Consider the following 25,954-nt stretch of genomic DNA (forward strand, 5'->3'; position numbering starts at 1 on the left):
AGAGCGCCTCCCTTGTTGCCGCGGCGACGCGGGCGTTGGTGAACTCCTGCTGCGCGGCGGCGGCAGCGGCCTGCGCAGCGGCCTCATCCCTCGTGTCCGCGGCGTGCCTCCGGCCCTTCCTCTTGGCCGACTCCCTTGCCTGCTGTTCGGGCGTCAGCGCCTTCTTCGGCTTGGTCGCCGCGACGGTCTTGCGCGAGGCACGAGGCTTGCCTTTCCCGGAGGGGGCGACGGCACCGGACGAGGCGAGGGAGGCGAGGTCGGCGGCGGCGTCGAGGTCGAGGTCGAGGTTGATTGCGTCCTCCATGGCTGGTTGGGGGGCGGGGGCGCGCGCGGGAGCCTTTTTGGGGAAAATGGTGGTGGCTGCCACCGACAGGCGGGCCCGGGGAGAGGAGTAGGCGCTCGCGCCCGTCTCGTGTCCGCGCCGACGCAAATCCGGCTCAAAATTGGGTCTGGAATGGGTCGCCCGTGGACGAAAAACGGACGCGCGTCCATTTAGGTTGCCCCATTGGAGTTGCTCTTACGGGTGTGTTTGATAGCAACTTCAACAGCTCCTTCGAAAAACACAGTAAAAATTTAGAGAAAGTTGTCCCAGAATTATTTTTATCAGTTCCCATAACATCTCCCCCTAAATCTTCTTTTATTTTACTTTTAGTTAAACAAAAATAGATAATGGCCTAGGATCCGCTAGTCAAGTGACACGCATGACGGCCGCTGGTGAGGGGCGACGCGAGACAGTGCGGGGCCGCCGGCACGAGGCGGTGTGGTGGCAAGGTTCCGTCGAGGTGGATGGTAAGTTTTAGGCGGTTTCTAGCCCGCCAAAACTATACGGGAAGATGCAACAACGTATAAGTGGTAAAGTTTTAGGCGGTTTTCTTTGGCCCCGTCTCAAATTCCTCCGCACGATGCAACAACACTAGGTTGTCGACATTGTTGTCCAGGATAATCTCTTCTATGTCCGAACCATCGGACGAAGGCGGCGAAGATGAACTCAAATCCATCTACAAAATGCACACGAATCGCCCATAAATTTGACCCGAACCTCAACCGAGCCAAATCAAGCACAAACCCGCAGGTGTTGGACATACCTCGCCCAAAGCCGCGCCGCCCCTTTCTTCTCCCTGCCAGCCAAAGCAAAGTCGCGTCGTGCCGCCCCTTTTTTTCCCCGCCGGCCGAAGCAAAGCCGCGCCCCCACTTCCTCCGATGCACGCGGGCGAGCCCTACTGATTCCGAGGCTCACCGGTGCCGGAACCAACCGGATCCGCCTGTTACAAGGCCGCGCACCAAGCTCCGGGGCGGATCCATGGTGCCAGCGGTGGCTGTGAGTCCTCAGACACAAATGGGCTGTGGACCGGGTTGCAAGCCGATGCGCGGGGTGAGTCGGGCATCACCATCCAAGGAAACACCGACGAGCCGGTGCTGGCCGCGGCGACGGCGGCTTGGATGAGGTTGTGCTGGCTAGGGTTTACCCCAAGCATATAGAGCGCCTCCCTCGTTGCCGCGGCGACGCGGGCGTTGGTGAACTCCTGCTGCACGGCGGCGGCGGCGGCCTGCGCAGCGGCCTCATCCCTCATGTCTGCGGCGTGCCTCCGGCCCTTCCTCTTGGCCGACTCTCTTGCCCGCTGTTCGGGCATCAGCGCCTTCTTCGGCTTGGTCGCCGCGGCGGTCTTGCGCGGGGCACGAGGCTTGCCTTTCCCGGAGGGGGTGACGGCGCCGGACGAGGCAAGGGAGGCGAGGCCAGCGGCGGCGTCGAGGTCAAGGTCGATGGCGTCCTCCATGGCTGGTTGGGGGGCGGGGGCGCGCGCGGGCGGGAGCGTTTTTGGGGAAAATGGTGGTGGCTGCCACCGACAGGCGGGCCCCGGGAAAGGAGTAGGCGCGCGTGCGCGTTCATCTCGTGTCCGCGCCGACGCAAATTCGGCTCAAAATTGGGCCTGGAATGGGCCGCCCGTGAACAAAAAACGGGCGCGCATCCATTTGGGTCGCCCCATTAGAGTTGCTCTTATGGGTGTGTTTGGTAGCAACTTCAACAGCTCCTTCGAAAAACACAATAAAATTTAGAGAAAGTTGTCCCAGAATTATTTTTATCAGTTCCCATAACATCTCCCCATAAATCTTCTTTTATTTTACTTTTAGTTAAACAAAAATAGATAATGGCCTAGGATCCGCTAGTCAAGTGACACGCATGACGGCCGCTGGCGAGGGGTGACGCGAGATAGTGTGGGGCCGCCGGCGCGAGGCGGTGTGGTGGCAAGGTTCCGTCGAGGTGGATGGTAAGTTTTAGGCTGTTTCTAGCCCGCCAAAACTATACGGGAAGATGCAACAACATATAAGTGGTAAAGTTTTAGGCGGTTTTTTTCGGCCCCGTCTCAAATTCCTCCACACGATGCAACAACACTAGGTTGTCGACATTGTTGTCCAGGATAATCTCTTCTATGTCCGAACCATCGGACGAAGGCGGCGAAGATGAACTCAAATCCAGCTACAAAATGCACGTGAATCGTCCATAAATTTGACCCGAACCTCAACCGAGCCAAATCAAGCACAAACCCACAGGTGTTGGACATACCTCGCCCAAAGCCGGTCGAAGCAAAGACGCGCCGCCCCTTTCTTCTCCCCGCCAACCAAAGCAAAGTCTCATCGTGCCACCCTTTTTTCCCCGCCGGCCGAAGCAAAGCCGCGCCACCACTTCCTCCGATGCGCGCGGGCAAGCCCTACTGATTCCGAGGCTCACCGGGGCCGGAACCAACCGGATCCGCCTGTTACAAGGCCGCGCACCAAGCTCCGGGGCGGATCCATGGTGCCAGCGGTGGCGGTGAGTCCTCAGACACAAAAGGGCACTCCCCGTGCTGAAACTTGGTGGAATGGATGCGGCAGAGCTTTCGGACGGCACGGGGCAACAAGAACGGGCGGGGGATATGCGGTGGTGGTGGCAGGGAGTGGAGGTGCGAACTGAAGCGGGCGAAAATGCATTCGCGCCAAAGGAAAGGGGAGCCGACAAAATCGAACGAAACCCCATAGACATGGAGGAAATGAGCCTGCGGATTCGAGATCCCACAAAATAAATTCTAGGACGGCTGAATTTGTGGGATCTATTCGGACCGGTCAAACCCCCTCCATCTCGCAAACCGGCAGTTATTTTGCCTGATGGTCCGGTTTGTGAGATCTGCTAGAGATGCTCTAATTTGCTCCAACTTCCCGTAAACAACAATTTATTTCACGGACAGGGGAGTTGTTGGCTCCACCTCCAACACTGTTCCCCAAAATCAGCATGAGTGCTTCTACAGCTAAACCCCTTATATTGTCTCTATACGTCTGGGTGGACAGCCCAGTCGCTGACCGGTTAAAAAATCGCAAACCAGCCGCACCCCTCACACTAGCCCTATACATCCAGACTGACCGACACCCCTTAAATCCAACCCATATCTACGGTGGATATAAAGACGCCTGGACACGTCCAAGCGCGTCCACCACGTTGGATCTAGCTCACATTGACCCAGCTTGACCTTACTAAGGAATCTATCCAGCTCAGTCCTCTTGGGGTTGCCACAGGGAACTTCGTTGAATTACGCACCAGCTATCACTTCAAAAATACAGGGATAACACCACACAGTTAGTCATACTTTTCCACAATTTTTTGCAACTTCCTATATCATGGCACGAAAGGTGCCTAACTCTTAGTGCCGTTAGATGGTTTGCCAAACATCAAAAAACAATTTCCCTGTTTGCAATTGGCACCACTTGTAATACTAGGCTAATATGATTGTCATCGTGGAGCGCACTCATACAGTGCTACTGATACAACTCAATGCGCATGTCCTGGTTCGTGTCTGACTTTGTTATCAAGTTGGTTTCGAAAATTACTGGTTTATACTCGACCAGTTGTGCTGAATTACATTAAAATTGAGAAGGCCAGCGATCCAGCTATGCTAATAACAAACTGAAGCTCATCCAATAGAAATTCAGCAAAATAAAATTTAGGAAGTCTACATCTGTTCATCACCCAACACCTATGTTTTGGTAATTTACGTAGGTACAATTCTTTGGACAGCGAGACAACCCGACAATCCATTTTTCGCCTATGAGTAACCGGGCGAAATAATTCCAGAAATTTCCCTTTCTCAAATGTCAACACACGCATTCTGATGTAAGGAAATTCCATTGTCACATTCATCAGGTTTTGACATACATAATCAAAGGGATTCTGGGCAACTTCCCAGCAATTGGAGTCTAGTTAACCAACATAATGAAGGGGATTCTGGACAACTTCCCAGCAATTGGACTTCAGATAAACAACAGAAATCGCGTCAACAAAATCCATTTCCTTGGGGAAATAAGGCAAACATTTGAAAACAATTGGATAACAGCTGTTGTCGCTTTCAAGGGATATAGCGTTAGATTGAACGGAAGGAGCTACTGGTCGCTTGGTAGTATTTAAGTACCTGTACAGCCCGGTGGTAACATGCAGCAACGGAGTACTCCACTACTGTATCATCGAACCCATCAATGCAACATGTCCTCAACTACGTATTTTGTATTTAAATTCCTTGGCCGTGCTACATCATTTGACCTTTGGAAACTACAACTGAAAATGGGGTAGAACCATTCCCTCAGCAATAAAATATGCATGGCTCAAGGTATCGAAATTTAGCCACCGATGCCGTTACGCTGAAATTTTAGCTTGAATGCGTCAAAGAAACCAACTATATATGAACCTCGGCGGCCTCAGATTCTGGGCACAAAATACTTCGCGAACCTTGCAGCACTCTCAATGGAGAGAGCATCTCAAATCACCTTCTTCCTGTTACTTATCATCCATTTCGGCGCAGCTCAAAATGCTACCACAAGTGGAGCAGATGAGTTCCCTGTCGGAGTGATCCTTGACTTGGATTCATTGGGGGGCAAGATGACACGGACCAGCATTTTGATGGCCCTGGAAGACTTCTATGCAGTCCACAGAAACTACAGCCCGAAGCTAGTTCTTCACATCAGGGACTCCAAAAGTAACAATGTCCAAGCTGCATCAGCAGGTAAAAGTTCTGCAGTCTATCATGAAAAACTTCTTTCCTAATACTTCCGTTGCTACATAGTATATGCTTCAGAGTACAACTTTTTTTTTACACATTCTGCAAAGTACAACTTATATAACTGACTTTCATCAATCAAGTTTTTTTTTTGACCGCAACTTTCATCAATCAAGTTAGTATAAGCTACAAAAGTGAAATATTATCAACACAGTTTCGATGGAAAAATAACATAGTTATCCTCCAACGTGCCACCACTACTAATGGACAAAGTTGGAGGAGTTTAATTGTAACATTTATCAATGGTTTTTACTTTACTTTCCATGTGCTCCATAATACTCCGTACTTCTTCTGTTTAACAATAGACATCCAACTAACAAATGCTGATGGACAGAAAAGGTTGTAAACCAAATAAATAGATACTAACAAGGCTAATTTATGACAATCATATTAAATGAAGTACTTTAAGCGTATATCTCTCGGTAAAGTTCAGAAACATATAAAAGGACAATGTCCGGCTACTAAATTCTTACTAACGGCATCTCCAATCAGACCCTCAAAACGCCCGCAAATGTCCGGGCCGAGCTGCCCGGACACCGCAAGCCATCCAATTCGGGCGTAAATCTACTTGTCCGAAATCCTGCAAACCGGACGCAAACAGGAAGAGGTTTGCGGGCGTTCGGACCGTCATCATGTCCGCGTCTAGCACCCCGGTCCCAACCAAAAACATCTCCCGCGTGACCGCACCTCCGCTCCCCGCACCGCATTCATGCCGATCCAGAGCGAACGCCACCGGTCACTGGAGCCACCATTAAAGCGACATCCCGTCCATGCCGCGTCGCGAACTTCACACCTATTCAATGTCGGAGACATGACTGGACGAAACGGGACGACTAACTACTGCATTCAAAACTAGTGCCCGTTCGCCTGCTTGTCGGCATTAAATAGGCACGGCGTCTGAGAAACCCACTCCGGCGCCCGCATTGAACCGCCCACCGCTTGTCCTGGCCGATGCCCGCTATTTATGTGTGGCCACGCTTGGCACGATTCGCACCGCAACACGCCTGCTTCTGTTCCTCCTCCGTGCGCCACCTCCGCTATGACCAGGAGCTCTAGAGTGATGTGGGAGAGCCTCTTGACGGAGCAGAAGCACGAGTTGGCCGGCGTTGCAGTGGGATGGCAGGCCCGTCATGCGCGACGGATAGAGGCCGGCTTGCTGGCGAGCTCGCCGGAGGTGAGCGAGGACGACACAGCGATGGAGGAGGCGTCCGATGACGAGCGAACACCCCCACCGGCATTGGTACATGCTTACTTTACCATGGAGCAGGCGCAGGTGCAAGGAAAGGAAACATAGTCTAACAAGGACTCCTAGACCAATACTAATACTCCCTAACACCCCCCTCAAATGCAAAGCGTATGCAATAGCATTGCATTTGAAGAAGTTTAGTAGTAAAAGAAAAAAAATGATAATCCAATTATGCGTGCAAGGCAAGGCAAGGCGCCAGCCATCGCTCCCAGCCACCGGCGTGCGAGATCGGGGCTCGGCTGCTGCCCAACCAGCACACCGGCGTGCGAGATGGGCTTGGCTGCTGCCCAACTAGCGCACCGGCGTGCGAGATCAGGGCTCAGCGGCGCTCTAAGAAGTTTAGTAGTAAAAGAAAAAAATGATAATCCAATTATGCGTCTTGAGAGTGTTGCCATAGTATGAAGAGTCTTCAAAACTTGTCGAGTCAAGCCAAAGGGGATAATGAAGAGATGACTCATCAAAGAAAGACACCACATCAGTAGAAGATACATAAGATGGATGTCAAAGGAAGATGGCACATCAAGAGAATAAAGCATTGCACAGAAAATCATAGCCCATGACAACCGACGACGAAAGAAACTCGCCGGCTAAGGACAATGGGCGTAGATCGACACACTTCCTTCGTGGGACCCACCCACCGCCCGTCCACCTTATCCTTATCTCTCGGCCGAGTCAACTTCTTCCTTCGATTTCTCCTTCCCCATTCCCATCCACCTCCACGGATGAGAGACACCCAAACAGGACGATGCTGCAAGCCCCACCCAAACCGTTGTTGCAAGCCGCGGTGAGGCTGCAAGGCAAGGCGCCAGCCACCGCTCCAAGCCACTGGCGTGCGAGATCGGGGCTCGGCTGCTGCCCAACCAGCACACCGGCGTGCGAGATGGGCTTGGCTGCTGCCCAACTAGCGCACCGGCGTGCGAGATCAGGGCTCAGCGCCCCCCCCCCTCCCCCCCCCCACCCATGGATGAGCCCTTGCAGCAGACAGGTTCACGACCGGCCTTGCAGCACCAGCTGACCATGGATCTCGCAGGGGCAGCAACGCTTCGTGGTGCTGCAAAGCGGCATCCAACGTGACACGCTCGTCGTGCTGTCGGCGTCCGACGCGACGTGCTCTGCTCGTGGTGCTGCAGTGAAGTTCGACGGGTTGCAATGGAGTGCTGCCGAAGACTGCAATGGAGCACCACTTGAGTCGTTAAAGGTCAGTCGGGGCTGCATTGAAGCGATGCCGGAGCCGCAATGAAGTGCACCAGAGCTTCATTGAATCATGCCGGAGCTGCAATGAAGAGCACCGGAGCTGCATTGAAGCATGCTAGAGCTACGATGAAGCGCCACGGGGTCATTGAAGCTCGTCGGGGGTTGCAATGGAGCGCTGCCGGGGATTGCAACGTACTGCGCTGGGGCTGCAATGGAGCATCGCCGGTGCTTCGCGCCGCACGGTGCTGCCATGGAAGCTGCTGCGCTGAAGCTTTTTTCGTCGCGCTTGGCGTTGCCATTTGAGCAGCACCCGGATGGCTTCTCGGTGTTGCGATGCAGTGGTCGCCGACGGCTCCGATGCCGCGAGGTCGCTGACGTGTGCAGATGTTGGATGATGTGTGTGGTGGATGGAAGAACAAAGGAGGAAGACGTTGACTCCGTTTGCTGCGATTGCACGGCCAGTATCCGTCAGACCGGACGGCTGGCTAGGTGGCTTAATTTTGTAACAAATCAACCGGCTGATTTGTAGCAACCGCTTGAAGGCCCAATGGGCATATATATACTCGTATCACGCAAGACTTGAGGTGTAAGGAAAGGAAACGTAGTCTAATAAGGACTCTTAGACCAATACTAATATTTCCTAACAAGATTTAAATGAAAATCATCCGATTTGCATGAAAATCATTCGGTTTGTTCAGATTCTGTTTGAAATGTCTCCGGACGTTTGACGTACACGGTTGGATAGCCGCCTCCCGTATCCATGTCCGCAGATGCATCCGCGGACGGATCCTGTGTCCGTTTTAGGGGTCCGAGTTGGAGATGACCTAAGTTACTATTACCGAGAAATATTTACAACACTTTTTTGCAAGGAAATATTATGAGTTTTACTCTCATAAAGGTTAGTGCATACATATTTAATAACCCAATTATGTTTAGCTTAGCTTATCCTTGATAAGTTCGCTGGTCTGAGAAACCTTAACAACAAAAATGATTACTGCTAGTTCCGACCCGGATGTAATCCCGTTAGCCACCTAATTGCTGTGAATTGACTGGGTTCAAATTTCAGTACCCAGAGATTATAGATTTATTCATGTTTTCAGATGTATGGTCATCTGTATTTTGTGAAATTTAATCGTACGGCATATTCATCATATAAATTTTCGACAATGGATAGCTATCTTTGGTGGGCAAGTGCTTTAGCGTGCTTTTTATGATAAGGTAACCCGGTTGCTTGATCAGAGCCATGGTGTTGATCCCTTCGTATCTGGACTGTTCTCTCCGTACTGACAGAGTAACAGAGAGATTCACTGATCAACAGTTTCTATTCACAAAAAATCAGAGTAACAGTGCAACGAAAACAGAGGACGAAACAGAGAGGCTCCCGTCACGGGAGGAGACCTAACCGCCGCCGCCGGAGACCCCGCCTCCTCCCCCTCCTCCCTCCCTCGCCGCCGCCTGAGGGCGCGGCCGGGCAAAGCCCGGTTGCCGCCGCCGGCGGTGGGGCGGCCTCTCCTCTTTGCTTGGCAGCGGGTGGCGCGGGACGACGCATCCAGGTGGAGGCGCGGCGCATGCGGGGGGCGTGGCGGCGCGGCGACCGGCCGGCAGGCGACGCCGCCTGGTCATGGTGGCTGCGCGGGCGGCTCCGTGTCCGCGAGGGTGGCCAGGGGCGCCGGCGGCCATGGCTGGGCATGCCCAGATCTGGCTCCTGGTGTGCCTCCGGGAGACTTGGGCTCAACGGCGGCCGGGCTGGTTCGGCTCGCGTGGGAGCTCGGCTGGCGGTGGATTTGGTTGCCGCTGCACCTCGTGGTCGGCTCTGTGGAAGATGGTGGTGGATGGCGCCGGATCTGATGCGTGGATCCTGGCGGATGGTGCGGGTGGGGCAGTTGCTCAGCGTGGTGGCTGCTCTGGCCGTGGGCGGCGGCGACACGATGAGGTTTGGCTTTGCGGTGACCTTCCTGTGACGTGTCGGCTACACGATGGTTCGGTGGTCTCGGCCACGGCGACGACCGGACTCTGCTTTGGCGTCGGTTCGTCTGTGTTCGGACCGTCTCGACCTTCGCCATCTCCTCGTCGCCCGGGCGCTATTCCCATCAAAGGGCTGGTCCTCTCCCAGTTGTGGTCCACCGCTTGTCTCACGCCCGGTGCTGCAGAACCGAGCTCGTCTCGTGCACGGTGCAGCGGGACTAACCTCGTCCCCCTCCCGATGCCGCAGGACTGAGCTCGTCTCGCGCACGGTGCAGCAGGACTGACCTCGTCCCCCTCCCGGTGCTGCAGGACCGAGCTCGTCTCGCACTCGGGGTAGCAGGACGGGTCGGTGGATGCCAGTTCTGGCCGGCCTGTTGGGTCTCGACGCTGGGGGTCGCCCAGGGGTACGAAAGGTGGGACCTTTCCGCTCGTCTTTTTTGTTGGGGTTGCGGCGGGTCTCGGGTGAGGTGGTGTTAACGTCTTGGATGCCGAGGCGGTGGCCCTAGTGGTGGTAGCACGGTGCTCTTGGGCAGAGAGCCCGTGCCTTGGTGCTGCCCGGTCACCATGGCCGTGTGGGCGCATGGTTGCCGAGGTGTGGCGTTCGATGCCAGTGAGTGTTGGCCGAGGTGAAAACCTGTTCTATCTTCGGACGGACCGGCGGCGGCGAAGATCGTTCCCTTTTTGAAGGCATCGTCGCGGCTCTCATTGCCCGTCATGCGGCTCCAGGGAAAACTCTGATACTAGGATCGAGCAGTGGCGGCGCTCCGGTGTCGTACCCTTCCCGAAGACGCCGCCTTGGAACACATGGTTCGTCATATGTAGCTTCATCTCTTCGTGGTGACAGTGCTAGGGGTGGTGTTGCTGCGCTCAGCGCCTATGTATCCTGCCCTGGGTGTGTGCGTGTGTTGCGGTGGCGTGTGTTTGTACTGGGTGCTTGATGATCGATGCTTTATATATAAAGCAAGGCGAAAACCTTTTTTGGCAAAAATCAGAACATAACAAGTGGACTTAAAATCAGAATGCCGTTATTAGCAGTCATCTTTCTATGTGAGGACACTTTTTTTTCAATGGAAATATGAAGTTCACTTCCAATGGAAAAATCACACCAAAATACCTTCAAACAATCCTCCAGATGGATCAAGGAAATATCCCTATGATAGGATGACCTGAAATGGAAAAGGGGAATCAAGCATTGCTTAGAATTGTTATTGTAGTAAAAGAGCACGGAATATACTCCATAAGAGGCTTCTAAAAGTTTTGTGATGAAATCCAATGTAAAATAAACACTATTTATCAGCATAACTAGTAATGCAGGAACACGATAAATGCCATGTTTAAAAACAAGCAACTCATGTGAACAGAGCGAACTGTAATCATTCATTGTATGACGACATGGTTTGCTACATTCATACAAAGATTGTGGGTTCAAATTTGCAGCTTCATCTGTAAATTGGTAAAAATTTGCAATCCTGTTTTCACAAGTGTAAGTTTGCTAGGACAGTAGAAACACACGCTATAGAGTGCTATGAACGAACATATATTGAGTAAATACCATACGGCATTGCTTCACTCTTCGATTCGGAATTTACGAAGCTTCTGGCAGCCACAAATTTGCATTCAACTAAAATTTGATTATGCAACTTCACAGCTCTCGACCTGCTAGAGAATTACAGTGTCCAAGTTATCATAGGCCCTCAAACATCTTCACAAGCAGCATTTGTATCGGATCTCGGGAATAAAACTCAGGTCCCTGTCATCTCCTTCACAGCAACAAGCCCATCTCTTTACTCTGGCAGTCTTCCATATTTTGTTCGTGCAACATTGAGTGACTCTACACAAGTGAATAGCATTGCCTCCCTAATTAAGGCCTACGGGTGGAGACAGGTGGTGCCAATTTATGAAGAAACTGACTATGGTAGAGGTGTCATACCATATCTCATCGACGCCCTCCAAGAAATTGATGCCCGTGTTCCCTATCGGAGTGTGATCCCTCTGTCAGCAACTACTGAACAAATTACCCAAGAACTCTATAAGTTAATGACAATGCAAACAAGGGTCTTCGTGGTGCATATGTCACCTGATTTGGCGTCGATCCTCTTCACAAAGGCAAAAGAGGTTGGTATGATGAAGAAAGGATTCGTATGGATCATGACAGATGGACTAACCAATGTCATAGACTCCATGGACCCTTCTGTCATGGATGCAATGAATGGTGTTTTAGGTGTAAAATTTTATACTCCTAAATCAGCAGAACTGGATAACTTCACCATACGCTGGAACAGGAGATTACAGATTGATAACCCAAATGATCCACCACTGAAACCAACCATATTTGAACTCTGGGGCTATGATACTATATGGGCGGTAGCACAAGCAGTTGAAAACCTTGGTATTAAGAACAAAACATCATTTCAAAAACCAGCAGTTGCAAGAAATATGACAAGCTTGGGAACTTCTGTTTATGGACCGGATCTCCTAAAGACCATCTTGCAATACAAATTTAGAGGTTTGAGTGGTCATTTTGACCTTTCTGGCAGGCAGCTGCAAGCCTCTACATTTCAGATCATAAATGTAGTTGGTAAAGGGTGGCAACAAATTGGGTTTTGGACTGCAGAGAATGGTATTTCCCGGCGACTATATCACGGGGAAGCAATGCCACATCATTCAGGCTTAGCTTCTGACCTAAACCCCGTGATTTGGCCGGGAAAATCAACAGAGATACCGAGAGGGTGGGAAGCTCCTGTAAATGGGAAGAAGCTTCGAGTAGGAGTGCACGTAAGTGTATACCCACAATTTATGACAAGTGGAAAGGATCCAATCACAGGGGCAACTAAAGCAAGTGGCCTTTCAATTGATGTATTCGAAGAGGCAGTTAAAAGACTTCCCTATGCACTACCCTATGAATATGTAGCATTTGGCACTACAAATGACACAAGCAGTGGAGGTTATGATGATTTTATTTACCAAGTTTACCTTAAGGTAATAACCGCAACAGGGCTTCAACTTCCGCATTGAATTTGCTAAAAGTACATTTTATATGCATGCCATGATGTAAGAGCTCACACATATATTTACTACTTTTAGTTTAGTGCAACCATGTAAAAGAAATGGCACACATCCCGCTCAAATAAATTGCAATTGAGAGGAGATGTTAAGCAGGGGCATATTTCTCTATTATATAGTCTGTACAACGACCATATCATGCTTAACTATGGGTCAGGTGACTGTTTGGTACTCCCTCCGTAAAGAAATATAAGAGCGTTTAGATCACTACTTTAGTGATCCAAACGTTCTTATATTTCTTTACAGAGGGGATACTATGTTATTGTAGCAAAAATTGCATTAACGTGTCAACTGTTGCTTGCAACTCATTAGGTATAGTACTATATCAGAGAAATATACACATCATCTTTACTCCCTCTGTAAACTAATATAAGATCATTTAGATCACTAAAGTAGTGATCCAAACGATCTTATACTAGTTTACAGACGGAGTACATGATAAGAAACATGGCATAGTTAGGCTCTTCTTAGTTTACCTATTCATGTCCTTATGAAATAGTTACAGCTTTCATAATAAAGATTAAGCGATCATTGTGCTGGTCAGTAAAGCAAATTTTGTTTGATGCCTTGCAGAAATATGATGTAGCAATTGGGGATATAACAATCTCACATAACAGAACTTCCTACGTCGATTTCACTCTACCGTACACAGAATCAGGAGTGGCAATGGTTGTTCCAGCCAAGAGCAGCAGAACTAACAAAGCATGGATTTTCGTTGAGCCATTATCACGTGGCCTGTGGCTCAGAAGCATCGGATTATTGTTCTACACATGGTTTGTTGTCTGCATATTGGAGCTTCTGGAAAACAACATAAATATTACTGGAGAAGTTCTGAGAAACATCGGGATTATGACATTTTTTTCTCTATTTGGAGACAGTAAGTACATTTACCAAAATACTTCTATTCCTTAAGAGAAAATTAACTTTCACATAACATATGACATGAAGTATCAAGCTGCACCAAAATCATTATTTCATTCTTGGTGCAACTAACAAAGTTACAATGTTGTAGCAAATAGGCATGCATCCAGTTGCCTCCATGTCTTAGATGAGCAAACAACCAATGTAGGGAACAAACCTTGGGTCTATGCTCAACAATCTGAGATGCTCCAAGTATGCAAGAACGTGAACGTGTAGACATAGCTTACAAAACTAGATGCTCCTGCTGTTGGATATGTTTAAGTGTATATGTGGATTGCCTAGCCTTTTCCATCAGTTCGTACTTTTGATTGTTTTGGCTAGTGCATGAAGTTTAACATGGTATCAGGGCCTTCTTGAGTTCAAGTCCTGGCTTTCGCAATTTATCCAAAAATTGCTGCTGCCCCCCTTTGTGTCCATGTATAGGCCTCTTTAGCCATACCTCTAAATCTATTCATGTATTGACTTCCCGCATCACACGTGAGAGGGGGTATTGAAGTGTATATATGGATTGCCTAGCTCTTTTCATCAGTTCGGACTTTTGGTTGCATTGTCTAGTACATGAAGCTTAACGGATAGGCCTGGGGTGTATAAAACAAAGCTCGAGTGGTCAGGTTACTTTGTACGTCATTTCAGTATCTTATATACAATAGTTTTGTCACAGAAACAGTGCCGTATTACGAATAATTAACACTACAATAGCTTCGGTGTGGTACCTCTTGTCTCTGGCTGATGATCTAAGTTTGATTCTCAACCACACGTTCAGGATTTGCAGCTATGCTTGTCCAGAACCCTGTTCTGTGCGTCGTGAGCCATAAGATAACTACACTAGCAAATAATTCCCACTATCTGAAAAACTTAATAAGCACCACATGTAGAAAGTTGAAACAATTCCTTATTTAACACTATCTTAAATTTTGTTTTCTTATTTAACACTGAAAAACTTTTTCTTCCCTATCTAACAACGAGTCTAAAATCTATGCCCTTTATAACACTTTCTTCCATTTTAAGACTAAATGACACCTGAAAAAACCCTTTTGCCCTTCATGTGATATGTATGTGTGCGGGACAGTAGCACACACACATGCAATATCAGTACGGGGCAGTAGCAAACACACAGCGGCAACACATACACATCGCACGCAACACGCACACACGCAGCGGCAGCACATACACACGCACACAGCACACACACGCGCGCATCACACAACAACACACACCCACGCATCAGCACACACACAGCAGCATGTACGCACACACAAACACGCAGTCATGCGACAGCACACACCGAGCAACACACGCAGCAGCATACACACGCACGCACACACAAGCACGCAGGCACGCAGCAGCACATACACACACGCACACACACGCAACATCAGCAGCACACACACGCACGCACACACACGCAACATCAGCAGCACACACGCGCGCACAAACATAAAACATGAGGGGCAAAAGGGTCTTTTCAGTTGTCATTGAGGCTCAAAATAGACAAAAGTGTCATAAAAGGCATAAAATTTAAACTCTTTGTTAGATAGGGAAGAAATCGTTTGTCGATGTTAAATAGGGCATAAAATTTAGACACGGTGTTAAATAAGGAATTCTCTCTAGAAAATTACGTATCAAGTTTCATCACTTTCATCTATATTATGAAGTTATGTGGTTCCTGAATTTTCCTTCCATATGACTGAAAAACTAATTGAACTCCATATCAAAAATTTCAGACAGAGTGAGACACTTACTATCTCGGATAGTCTTGATTGTATGGGTGTTTTTCTTCCTTGTATTGTCAGCAAGCTACACCGCAAATTTGGCAACAATGCTTACCATAAGACAACTAAATCCAACTATAACCGATATCCATGACCTCCGTAGAAGTGGGGACTATGTAGGATGCACTCATGGTTCCTACGTCCAGAGTCTACTGGAACAACTCAATTTCGACAAATCGAAGATCAAGACCTATAGTACCTATGACGGATTTTACAGTGCACTCTCGAAAGGAAGCAAAAATGGCGGAATTGCCGCGTTCATTCATGAAGTTCCATACATCAGATTATTTCTGGCAAGGAACTGCAAAGGATACACCATGGTTCCATTTTATAAGGCAGCAGGTTTTGGATATGTAAGTAACCTAATTTCATCTGTTTGTTTGCAATAAATTTCTTGAGCTGACAGTTATACATTTTTTTCTTAAAACGTATAGATTACAGACATACATACACACATATCATCGCTGCTAGTTTTATTTAAGATGCGAGCATTGCTGGCTTTGCATACCTAATTCCTAACTGAATGAACAGATGTCAAATGGTATTGAACTAATGCTCACATAACATATGCACTTTGTGAACATTTGATGTTTACTGATAAAATGGCCGTTAATCACTAGTTCATAACTCCTTAGCACTAAGTCAACTAAGTTATGCTACTGGCCTCGGAATTTTTTTTCTGCCACTCTAAATTTGGACCATGCCACTCTTAAAATTGACATTTCAGTTTTACCATTCTAGCTTCTGACAATGCATGACAACTACCGCTCTGTTACACCTCTGCGGGTTAACCATTTCTTTTGGCCAGTTGACCAGAAGAAAAACGTGTCAGCATTTGTAAACTTGACATAAGTTACCCCTACTGACTTACGGGGCCACTAACTGACCCATGCCCCTAATCTAACCCAGACGAACGCACATCTAAACAAAGAAAGAAGAAAACAGACGGTCAGACGCACGCACGCACGCATAGCTAGCTCCACCTGCCATCCTAGTTGAACTCCAATCAGCGTCGCCACCCGCCGCTTTTGTTACTCCTGAAAGATCATTGTATGTAATCTATTCACATGAGTAATAGATTCCATACTATACAGTGGCATATCCTGAAAGATCACTGTTTGAAGTGACTAATGATCAAATTTGACATTGAAATTTCATAATGATTTATGCCGCCACAGGTGCTATTCCTAAGTAAGAGGATGGTATCACTACTAGTTAATGGAAAAATATGTGCTTCTATGGGTAGTACATAATTCTGGAAAATCAAACGTGTGCATTAAAAAACATATTTTGAAAGAAAATTGATTGGGAGACCCCGACAGTATATAATATTTTGAGTATGTAAGAGAAAGTATTTACAAGAGGGGAGCTTCATGGAACCTACGCGAGTATAGAAACCTTCCGCTGAAATAGGACTTCACAACATTTGTCAGAAAGTTTCGTCTTCAAAGTATTTAAATTCAGATTACAACATGTCATTTCATATGTATAGATTAGCGAAAAATTGTGAAAGCATTTGACCACATGTATTTATGATTACAACATGCTGATGTTCAATTTTTTGAGTGGTGCATGTGTTCTAACATGTTGTGCATATACTATTTTCTTTCGAAGTGCACAAATACTCAATTCTAACATGTCTCAACATAGCCGGCCCCGAGCCCGGGTAAAGGAGGAGGGTTGTGATAGACTTGGCGAGCCAACGTCCAAACTCAGCACTCTTATGGAGATGAAACCCAGACGCCACGCGCCATATCGGAACCCCGATGTGGTGTCAAATGGGCACGAGCCGGGCCATAACCCCTTGGACCTTGGTGGCGTGCCGTATCTTGATCTGCATGTGGTTATAAGTGATTAAGGATCGGATCATCACATCCTTAGTGGCGCGCTACGTCGACACCCAGGTGTAGCGAAAAATGAGTAAGGGTCTTCGCATTTGACTCAACGAGTGCGATGGGCAAGGAAGCTAGTTGGGCCTAGTAGGATCGGCTTAGGTAGTTGGAATCGTAGGGTCCCCAACGGGTAAGTCACGAGAGTTAGTTGATACAGCAGTGAGGAGGAGTGTTGATATCCTATGAGTCCAAAAACCAAATGGAAGGGACAGAAGACGGAGGAGGTGGAGGATACCGGCTTCAAACTATGGTACAAGGGGAGAACTACAAGCATAAATGGAGTAGGCAGATTCAACAAGAGCCTCAAGTATGGAGTGGTAGACGTCAACAAGCAAGGGACCGGATTATCCTGGTAAAGCTCGTCGTTGGGGAGTTAGTTCTCAATGTTATGAGCGTGTATGCTCCGCAAGCAGGCCACAGTGAGAGGACCAAAAGGGAATTCTGGGAAGGCCTGGGACATGGTTAGAAGTGTACCTATTGGCGAGAAGCTCTTCATAGCATGAGACCTCAATGTTCGCGTGGGTTTGGGGCTTTGGTTATGGCAGCAGGAATCAAGGAGGGAATGTCTTAAGCTTGGCTTTAACCTACGACATGATTGTAATTAACACCCTCTTTGGAAAGAGAGAATCCCATCTAGTGACTTTTAGCAGTGGTCAACACTCTAGCCTGATTGATTTCGTCCTCTCAAGAGAAGACGGACATGCTTGCCTAGATTGTAAGGTGATACATGGAGGGGGAGTGTTGTTCCTCAACATAAGCTTGTGGTGCTGACTTCCGCTTTCAGATTTGTGTCCAGTAGGATAAGCGTGCCAAAGTCGCTAGAACGAAGCGGTGTGAGCTCAAGGAGAGGAAACTCATGTTTTCAAGGAGTTATTAAGGAGGGCTCTTGGGCGGAAGGGGGTGATGCAAACAATATGTGGATGAAGATGGCGACTTGCGTTCGGAAGGTGGCTTTAGAGGAATTTGGGGTGATCAGGGGAAGTAGAAGCCGAGCTAAAGATACCTGGTGGTGGAATGATGATGTCCAAAAGGCTATTAAGGAGAAGAAAGAATGTTTCAGACGCCTACACCTGGATAGGAGTGCAGACAACATAGAGAAGTACAAGGTGACAAAGAAGACAGTAAAGCGAGTTGTGAGTGAAGCAAGGGGTCGGGTGTATGAGGACCTCTACCAGCGATTAAACATGAAGGAATGCGAAAGGGACTTCTATAAGATGGCCAAGATCGAGAGATGAAGACGAGGGATGTCAACCAAGTCAAATACATCAAGAATGGAGCAGATCGGCTTTTGGTGAAGGACGAGGACATCAAGCATAGATGGCAAGAGCACTTCGACAAAATATTCAATGGAAAGAATGAGAGCTCTACCATTGAGCTGGACGACTCCTTTGATGATGCCAACATACGTTTTTGTGCGACGAATCCAGGAGTTTGAGGCCAGGGAGGCTTTAAAAAGGATGAAAGGAGGCAAGGAGATGGGCCCTGATTGTATCCCTATTGAAGTGTGGAGAGGCATTGGAGACGGCAGTAGTATGGCTAACTAACCTTTTCAACCTCTTTTTTGGGTCATACAAGATGCCTAAAGAACAGAGGTGAGGAATATTAATACCAATCTTCAACAACAAGCGTGACTAAAATTCTGTTTGGTTTCATGCCAGGGAGGTCAACCATGAAAGCCATTTTCTTGGTACGACAACTTGTGGAGAGATACAGGTAACAAAAGGACCTGTATATGGTGTTCATTGATTTGGAGAAGTCCTATGATAACTCGATAAGATACCGCGGAATGTCATATGGTGGATTTGGAGAAACACAAAGTTCCAACGAAGTACATTATCCTCATTAACGACATGTACGACAATGCTGACACAAGTGTTCAAGCAAGTGATGGCAACACCGATGACTTATCAATTTGAAATTGTGCACAACTCACCCATACAAGCAAAAATTATCTTTGTTTATCACATAGATATAGAATCCAATTATGCATGTTCAGTTACGCACAACGAATGGGTGCTAAGTAGTTAGGCGCAGCACTGTTGTTTATTAGTTCCCCGACTCCTCGAGTCAACATGTGCTGCCACGTACGTTCATATACATAAATCTAAATGAGCTCTTAAAACTTAGACCAAGAAAATTTTGGATTTCCTAGCTCTTACTAAATAACATGTGCTTCCACATAATTTTATTTATGCACATCAGAATGACTTTCTAAAACACTTATGCTAACGACAATCTGGACTTCTTTGATACCACATGGGTTCAATTTTGATTTTCCTTTAGGCATCACCATAGCAGAATATGAAGTGCTCTAGAGCTATGCATATAAGCTAATAGAACAATAAATTTCTTTAACAGGCATTTCCAAAAGGATCTCCTCTAGTTGGGGACATCTCAAAGGCAATCCTCAGTGTAATAGGAGGAGATACCATCAATCAAATTGAGAAGAAATGGATCGGAGTAGGATATGAAAACAACTGTAACAATGCAGGACGTGCACCTGATCCAGACGAACTCACGTTTGGCAGTTTTCGAGGACTTTTCAAACTTAATGTAGCTATCACGACATCCTGTTTTGTGGTAGCTGTGATCATTTACTTGTATCCAAGGAACGAGCAACGTGGCCAAAATGGGGAGCAGGCACAAGGAAATGGAGGCGAACAGGCTGGAGACAGGCAACCTGGCCATAATGGGGGACAGGCACAAGAAAATGGAGGCGGGCAGGCTGGAGGCGAGCAACCTATCCAAAATGGGGAGCAGGCACAAGGAAATGGAGGCGGGCAACCTGGCCATAATGGGGCGCAGGCACAAGGAAATGGAGGCGAGCAACCTGGCCATAATGGGGAGCAGGCACAAGGAAATGGAGGCGAGCAGGCTGGAGGAGCGATGGTTCAACAGTCTCCTATGGGGGTCCAAGAAGAGACAGGTCAACAAACAAGTGAAGATGCTCGAGGAGGGATGGTTCAACTGTCTCTTGTCAGGGTCGAAGAAGTCATAGGTCAACAAACAAGTGACCATACGCACGATGGTTCGACTGTTACTGATACCGGCCGCAGAAGTCTTAGCACATGAGTGGCACCTGTTTCAAGTTCAAGTTGTTTCTAGCTCATTTGAGCTGGTATTGCATAAAGCAGTCTCCAGCTGAATAAATTTCTAGAATGGTAAAGGATTGGCCTGAATTAGCTCGACATACAACAGCTAATTATGTTTATGCCCATACATAAAGTTCAACTTATCCTGGGCATCCAGTTTGTCAGCACTGGCCCCAGTCCGGTCATTGTTCGTAGTAATTTCCGTGTGTATACCCTATTCAGACCTGATTGAACTGAACCATTTATTCAACTGTTTACTACATTCTTTTTTGTCATGAACTTCAGTCCCGTACAGCTTGTCACATGTTGGCTCCTTGGATGGTTTAGGGATTTAGGGGTTGCCGCAGATGCGGGCATTGTTTCACAGCAAAAACAGACATAATTCGAGTGTATCCACGAATCGGCATTCTAACAAACACCTGGCGTGCAATGAGACATCTGGTTTTGGCTTAGTTCAGCTACACTCATGTTTGGCGCAAAGTTGGTATTTTCAAAATTGGTATTTTTCACCATGTACTAGCATGTAGGACATCCTTGGGAAAACATACCCCAAAATTAGAAAGAGAAGAGTTTTGCGGGGGCTAGACCAAGAGTTCCGGGATTTGCAGAACTGAGCAGGCTCGTACCTGCACGGGCGCGGCACGGCGCGGGCTCCAGTAACAGCCGGCTGAATCCTTCTGGAGTAGTACGTCGAAAGGGTGGTTGGGTGGTGGAGCAGAGCACAGCCGGAGAGTCGCTGCGATGTCGGCGGCGCAGGCGACCTCCACGCCCGCCACTCGCCGAGCTGCGCGCGAACAGGAAAATAATTGCGGACACCTTGCGCGCGCGATGTGGGACACGGGCCTCAGAGCAACTCCAACGCGGACTAATTAGTCCTGTTTGTTTGGGTCCAAACGGATATAAAAGGCAGTCCAAGACGCTGATCTAAACGTGGCCTACATCTATTTTTTGTCCGTCGCGCGATCATCCTGGTTCAAATTTAGACCTTGTTTGCGTTGGCACCTACAACGCTTGCCTACTCCTCCCCTTAGTCTGCTAGTCGGCGGTACAACCATCCTCATTTCCCTCTCTTTCCCAAAAAATTCCCGCTTACTCACGCTTCCGGCCGCTTGTCATGAACGACATGCCGATCCTCGACGCTGCCTCCGGCCTGCTTCCGCCAAAGGCAAGCCCCACGTAGCCCACAAGACGGTGGTGCCGACCAAGAAGAAGTCGTTGACGGATGAGCAGCATGTCGTGCAGTCGGCCTAAGAGGAAGAAGGGCCGGAGGCACTCGTAGGACTGCAAGCTCGAAGCCGCGTCCGCCGCCGCCGCACAGCAAGAGGACCGCCGCACAGCAAGAGGAAAAACATTGCTAGTCGCTGCGACAACGAGGAAGGCCCTGCTCTACCTAGGGTTAAGCCCAGGCCAGCACGGGCTTGTCGTCGTCGCCGCCGCATAGCAAGAGGAAAACATTACCAGAGTCGCTGCGGCAACTAAGAAGGCCCTGCTCTACCTAGGGTTAAACCCAGGCCAACATGGGCTAATCGACCTCTCCTCGTGTACCATTGCCAGAGCCGCCGCGCACGTCTGCCACGCTGCCGATTCCCGGCTTTCATCCCTACTCGCAAGCCTCCTGTTTCTTCGTGGGGTAATATGAATCGGAGGGAGTACTATGTTAATCATGTTTTATCTACTCTTCTTCCGGATTAAGCTTTATCAAAAATTCCTCGAACATTCGACGGTAGAAAGATGAATGTATGTCAACATATAGAGTAATAGAGATAATTAAGAAGATTTCGAGTGAGAAAAAAATAGACCGTCTTTAATTAGTATAGGGAAAAGTATATTTTTTGCCCCTCAATTTTACCGATAGTATAGAAATGGTCTCTCAACTACAAAACCAAAAAAATCTAGTCCTTCAATTATTAAAACCGGATATTTTCGTCCCTCAAACGGATTCAGATGGTTTTGTGCTGATGTGGCATGGTTTTGACGGGTCGGGCTCTCCTGCAGGGTTCCCAGTACGCACTATCGTGCAGGGCCAACGGATGTCCGACACCTGTCCCGGTAGGGCCCCACCACTTAAACAACCCAGCGTATCTCTATAATTGCAGTTAAGTTCTAGAAAATCAGCAAAACGACAGGTTTATCTCCCGCGTAACAACAGATTGCCGCCAAAATCTCTTCATGGCTTCATCCGTCCTTTCTCGTACCAATCTATTCCATTGTTGTTGCCCCCGGATCAAAGGAGAATAGATCAAGATTGATAGGAAATTGTCCTCTCCGTGGATCAACATCTACGGTGTTCTTCAGCATGGACGGAGCTCCTGCCAATTCATCGTCCGTAGGTATGTTCTTGCGCCTGGAATGTACAGATTGTCAACACTCTTGATCATACGAAGCTGATAAGATTGAAAGAAACAAATAAACAAAGAGTTGAATGTATGACATGCAAATTACTCCCAGTACTTCATCTTCCGTAGCCCCGTTTCTTTGAAACACATGCAAATTAATCCTTCGGAATTGCATTATAATTCCGTTAATGATGATTACTCCTACGATGTTGCGTACATTATGCATCAGAATACCACCTAAGTTTATTATAAATTTTACTGCCTGAGATTTCTCCTTTGACATATTCTCTTTTTGCTAACTCTAATGATAGAGATTACTGTATCAAAGAAAAAGATCAATATTTTTCGAATGCCCCGTGAATACCATGTGTCCTTTTCCAAAAAGCATTGTTCTATCTATAAGCGCTTTTCAGGTTTCACTAAAACCAGGACTGTGAATATCGTGTTATCTTTTACTCCATGTGTCGCCCGTGAACTAATTAGTATATTATATTTTTTATGTTGTGTAGATCATGACACCACAGATGTGGGAGAGGCAGGTCGAAACACAGATGATGATTACAGCAAAAGGTTAAAACCAGAGATAGGAATGGAATTTGAGAATGAAGATATAGCATGAGTTTTATAATGCATATGCAGGACATGTTGGTTTCAGTGTCAGGAAATTTTGGCATGATAAATCCTCAACGAATGTTATTCGAACAAAGAAATTTGTATGCTCAAAGGCAGGTTTCAAGGACAAGAGCAAGGAACAATGCCAGCGGAAGCGAGCAGATACAAGAGTTGGGTGTATGGCAGAGATGACCATCAAAATAAGTGGTAATGGAAAGTATGTTGTAAGCAGCTTTGAGGATGCTCATAATCATGAACTTGTAACTCCAAGCAAAGCCCATCTACTGCGATCCCAAAGAAGAATTACAGAAGCTCAGAAGGCCCAGATTGACATATTGAACGATTCAGGTATTAGACCAAAATCTGGTCATGAAGTGATGAGTAGACAAGCAGGGGGTAGGCGATGTCTTAGCTTTGGTCAAAAGGATTATAAAAATTATCTCCGATCAAAGCGTATGCAGTCAATCCAAGAAGGAGACACAGGTGCCATTCTTCAATACCTACAGGACAAGCAGATGAAAATTCTTCAATACCTATAATTTGCAAGTATTACATCATGGCTTGCCTGCTCCGCTATCGCAGGTAGGCACTACTAGTTTTCAACAGTTACTTGGCTTGCGACCACAACAACTATATTTCTATCATAGCATTCAACCGAGTCAGGTATATTTATTTAGTTAGTTGTTAAAATTAAGACGGGCATGCACGGGTCATTTACTTTTTGATTAACACTACATGTAGACTTCTGTGGTGTCATCGGACTCGGGATGGCCAACATCTCATAATCACCAGCCGCCAACTAGCACTCAACCAAGTCAGGTAGAATTTTATTAGTTAATCGCTATAAATTAAAATGAACATGCACATGTCATTCCCTTGTATTGACTTTTGAATCAACATTGCATGTAGAGCTCCCAAATGTTATCGGACTCGGGATGGCCAACATCTCAAAAATGACCAGCTGCCAATTCAGGTATTGTTCACTTACAAGTCATATTCCCAATTGAAGTTTATATGTCATAAGAAATTATTTCTTTGTTCTTCCAGGTCTTGGGTAGCCAATCAAGTCACATACAAGATAAACACTTTTAAATAGCTCTATGTAAACTTCGTATCTCAGGATTGCTCTACAAGACAGTTCCTCTGAGATGTAATAATTTATCTTACCGTTCCTTTTAATGTTAGATGCACAACGGTTTTATGCTCAAATAAAAATATATACATGAATATGGATTAGTTATTGGTTATTCCTTATGATATGTTAGACGTGTAACTGAGGTTTAGTTTCCCAGTTAAATGTGTTCTTATAGGCAGTGGCGGCTCCCGGAATTTGCAACCGGATATTCATGTGTATTTATTTTGCCAAAATTATTGTTTTTTCTAAAATTGTCACTGTTTTATCAAAATCAACATTGTTTTGTAAAAATCGTGGGTATTCACATAAAGACCCAAGAATACCCCTAGCGCCGCCCCTGCTTATAGGCACTAAATTCATTAAAAGGTGCTTTCACCAATTTGTGATTTCCCCTGTACTGTATGACTGAAAAACAGAGCAGAGTAGATAGCTTGCATACTTTAGAGTTCACTACATAGCTAGCTACTAGTACAGAGCTAGTACATTGCTACCAGTAATAGCTTGCGTACGTATATAGCCGAGAGCTAATTAGGTACTAGCACAAAGGTAGATGAAGTAGCGAATCATCTCTCACCTTTGCCTGTTGAGTTTGCATCGAGTTCGCATCTTCCACTGTGACCACGCGAACTCCCACGGAATCTCAGCCGCCGGCTGCACGCGCTGCAGTTCCACCGTGCCACCATCTCACAGGGAGCGGATCAGCCACAACCTTGGGCTGGCCTTGGGTGTGCCGGAGGCGAGCGACACTAGCCGCGACGGCCCCCGTCTTGCCGCCGGCCAAGTCCATGGCCGGGCGTGGCGCAGCGTGCCTTAGGCGAACGGAGCTAGCCGTGATGGATCCCATCTTGCCTCCAGCCAATACAACGGCCACAGGCCGCGCGCAGCGTGCCGGAGGCGAGCGGCGGCGATTTCTGTCTTACTGCCTTCGAACCCCGCGGCTCATGGCGGCGAAGCGCGCCGGAGACGGGTGGCGCTAGCCGTGACAGCTCTGGGCGGCGAAGCGCGTCAGAGATGGACGGCGCTATACAGCTCCGGTCTTGCCGCCGGCGACGGACCTGAACGGTAGATTTCTCCTGGTCGGAATCCTCCCTCACAGTGGAATGAGTGGCTGTGAAAGAGGGAGTGGCAGCAGCGATACGCACGGATAAGACAAAGAAAAATTGTTTTCAATAAATTATAAGAAAAGGAAAACATTTTATTAAGTGATGGGGTCTATCAGGACAGGTGTCGGACGCCCGTTGGCCCTGCACGATAGTGCGTACTATCGTGCTGGGAACCCTGCAGGAGAGCCCGACCCGGTTTTGACCACTGAACTTGCCACATCATCGTCCAACTCATCTGTCTTCTTCTTCTATCTTCTCTCTCTCACCCAGGCCGGAGAAGAATCCGATGACACATCACACATGGTTACCATGGGCCTGGCCTCAGGGCGTCTCCACACGGGAGCTAGCGGTGGCTGCGAGTGCCTGCTGCTGGTCGTACACCGTTGTGACGGCGCGCTCCACTCCGTGGTTGTCAAAGTAGTGCACGGTGGCCATGTGCCAGTGCCCACGTCCTCGGACGGCAGCGCCAGCGCATTCACAGGGAAACAGGGTCGCACATCACGAAGGGCGCCATGCACATGCCATCTCGGGCTCCTGCGTTGCGG

General features: G+C 47.8%; 1 protein-coding gene and 1 long non-coding RNA gene across 2 annotated transcripts; one reads left to right on the top strand and one right to left on the bottom strand.

The window, feature by feature from the left end:
* The first annotated feature begins 4,152 nt into the window (after positions 1–4,152).
* LOC125509401 (glutamate receptor 2.1-like) lies at positions 4,153–20,839 on the top strand. The gene is made up of 5 exons (XM_048674366.1): positions 4,153–5,024; positions 11,132–12,462; positions 13,120–13,423; positions 15,192–15,592; positions 19,490–20,839. The coding sequence occupies exons 1-5, from the start codon at positions 4,766–4,768 to the stop codon at positions 20,201–20,203; spliced, it is 3,009 nt and encodes a 1,002-aa protein (XP_048530323.1). The 5' UTR covers positions 4,153–4,765; the 3' UTR covers positions 20,204–20,839.
* LOC125509405 lies at positions 8,750–25,515 on the bottom strand. The gene is made up of 3 exons (XR_007284081.1): positions 24,881–25,515; positions 20,850–22,567; positions 8,750–10,649 (listed from the first exon to the last, which is right to left on the bottom strand). It is a non-coding gene; the product is annotated as an uncharacterized LOC125509405 (long non-coding RNA).
* Positions 25,516–25,954: the final 439 nt, after the last annotated feature.

The sequence above is a fragment of the Triticum urartu genome, chromosome 5 (assembly GCF_003073215.2).
Source record: "Triticum urartu cultivar G1812 chromosome 5, Tu2.1, whole genome shotgun sequence".
Lineage (NCBI taxonomy): Eukaryota > Viridiplantae > Streptophyta > Magnoliopsida > Poales > Poaceae > Triticum > Triticum urartu.

Excerpts from the sequence above, each read along its gene's own strand:
- LOC125509401 (XM_048674366.1), top strand. The coding sequence starts at position 4,766 with ATGGAGAGAGCATCTCAAATCACCTTCTTCCTGTTACTTATCATCCAT. Across the intron at positions 12,463-13,119 it reads TTTACCAAGTTTACCTTAAG|AAATATGATGTAGCAATTGG; the intron begins GTAATAACCGCA and ends GATGCCTTGCAG. Across the intron at positions 15,593-19,489 it reads AGGCAGCAGGTTTTGGATAT|GCATTTCCAAAAGGATCTCC; the intron begins GTAAGTAACCTA and ends TTTCTTTAACAG.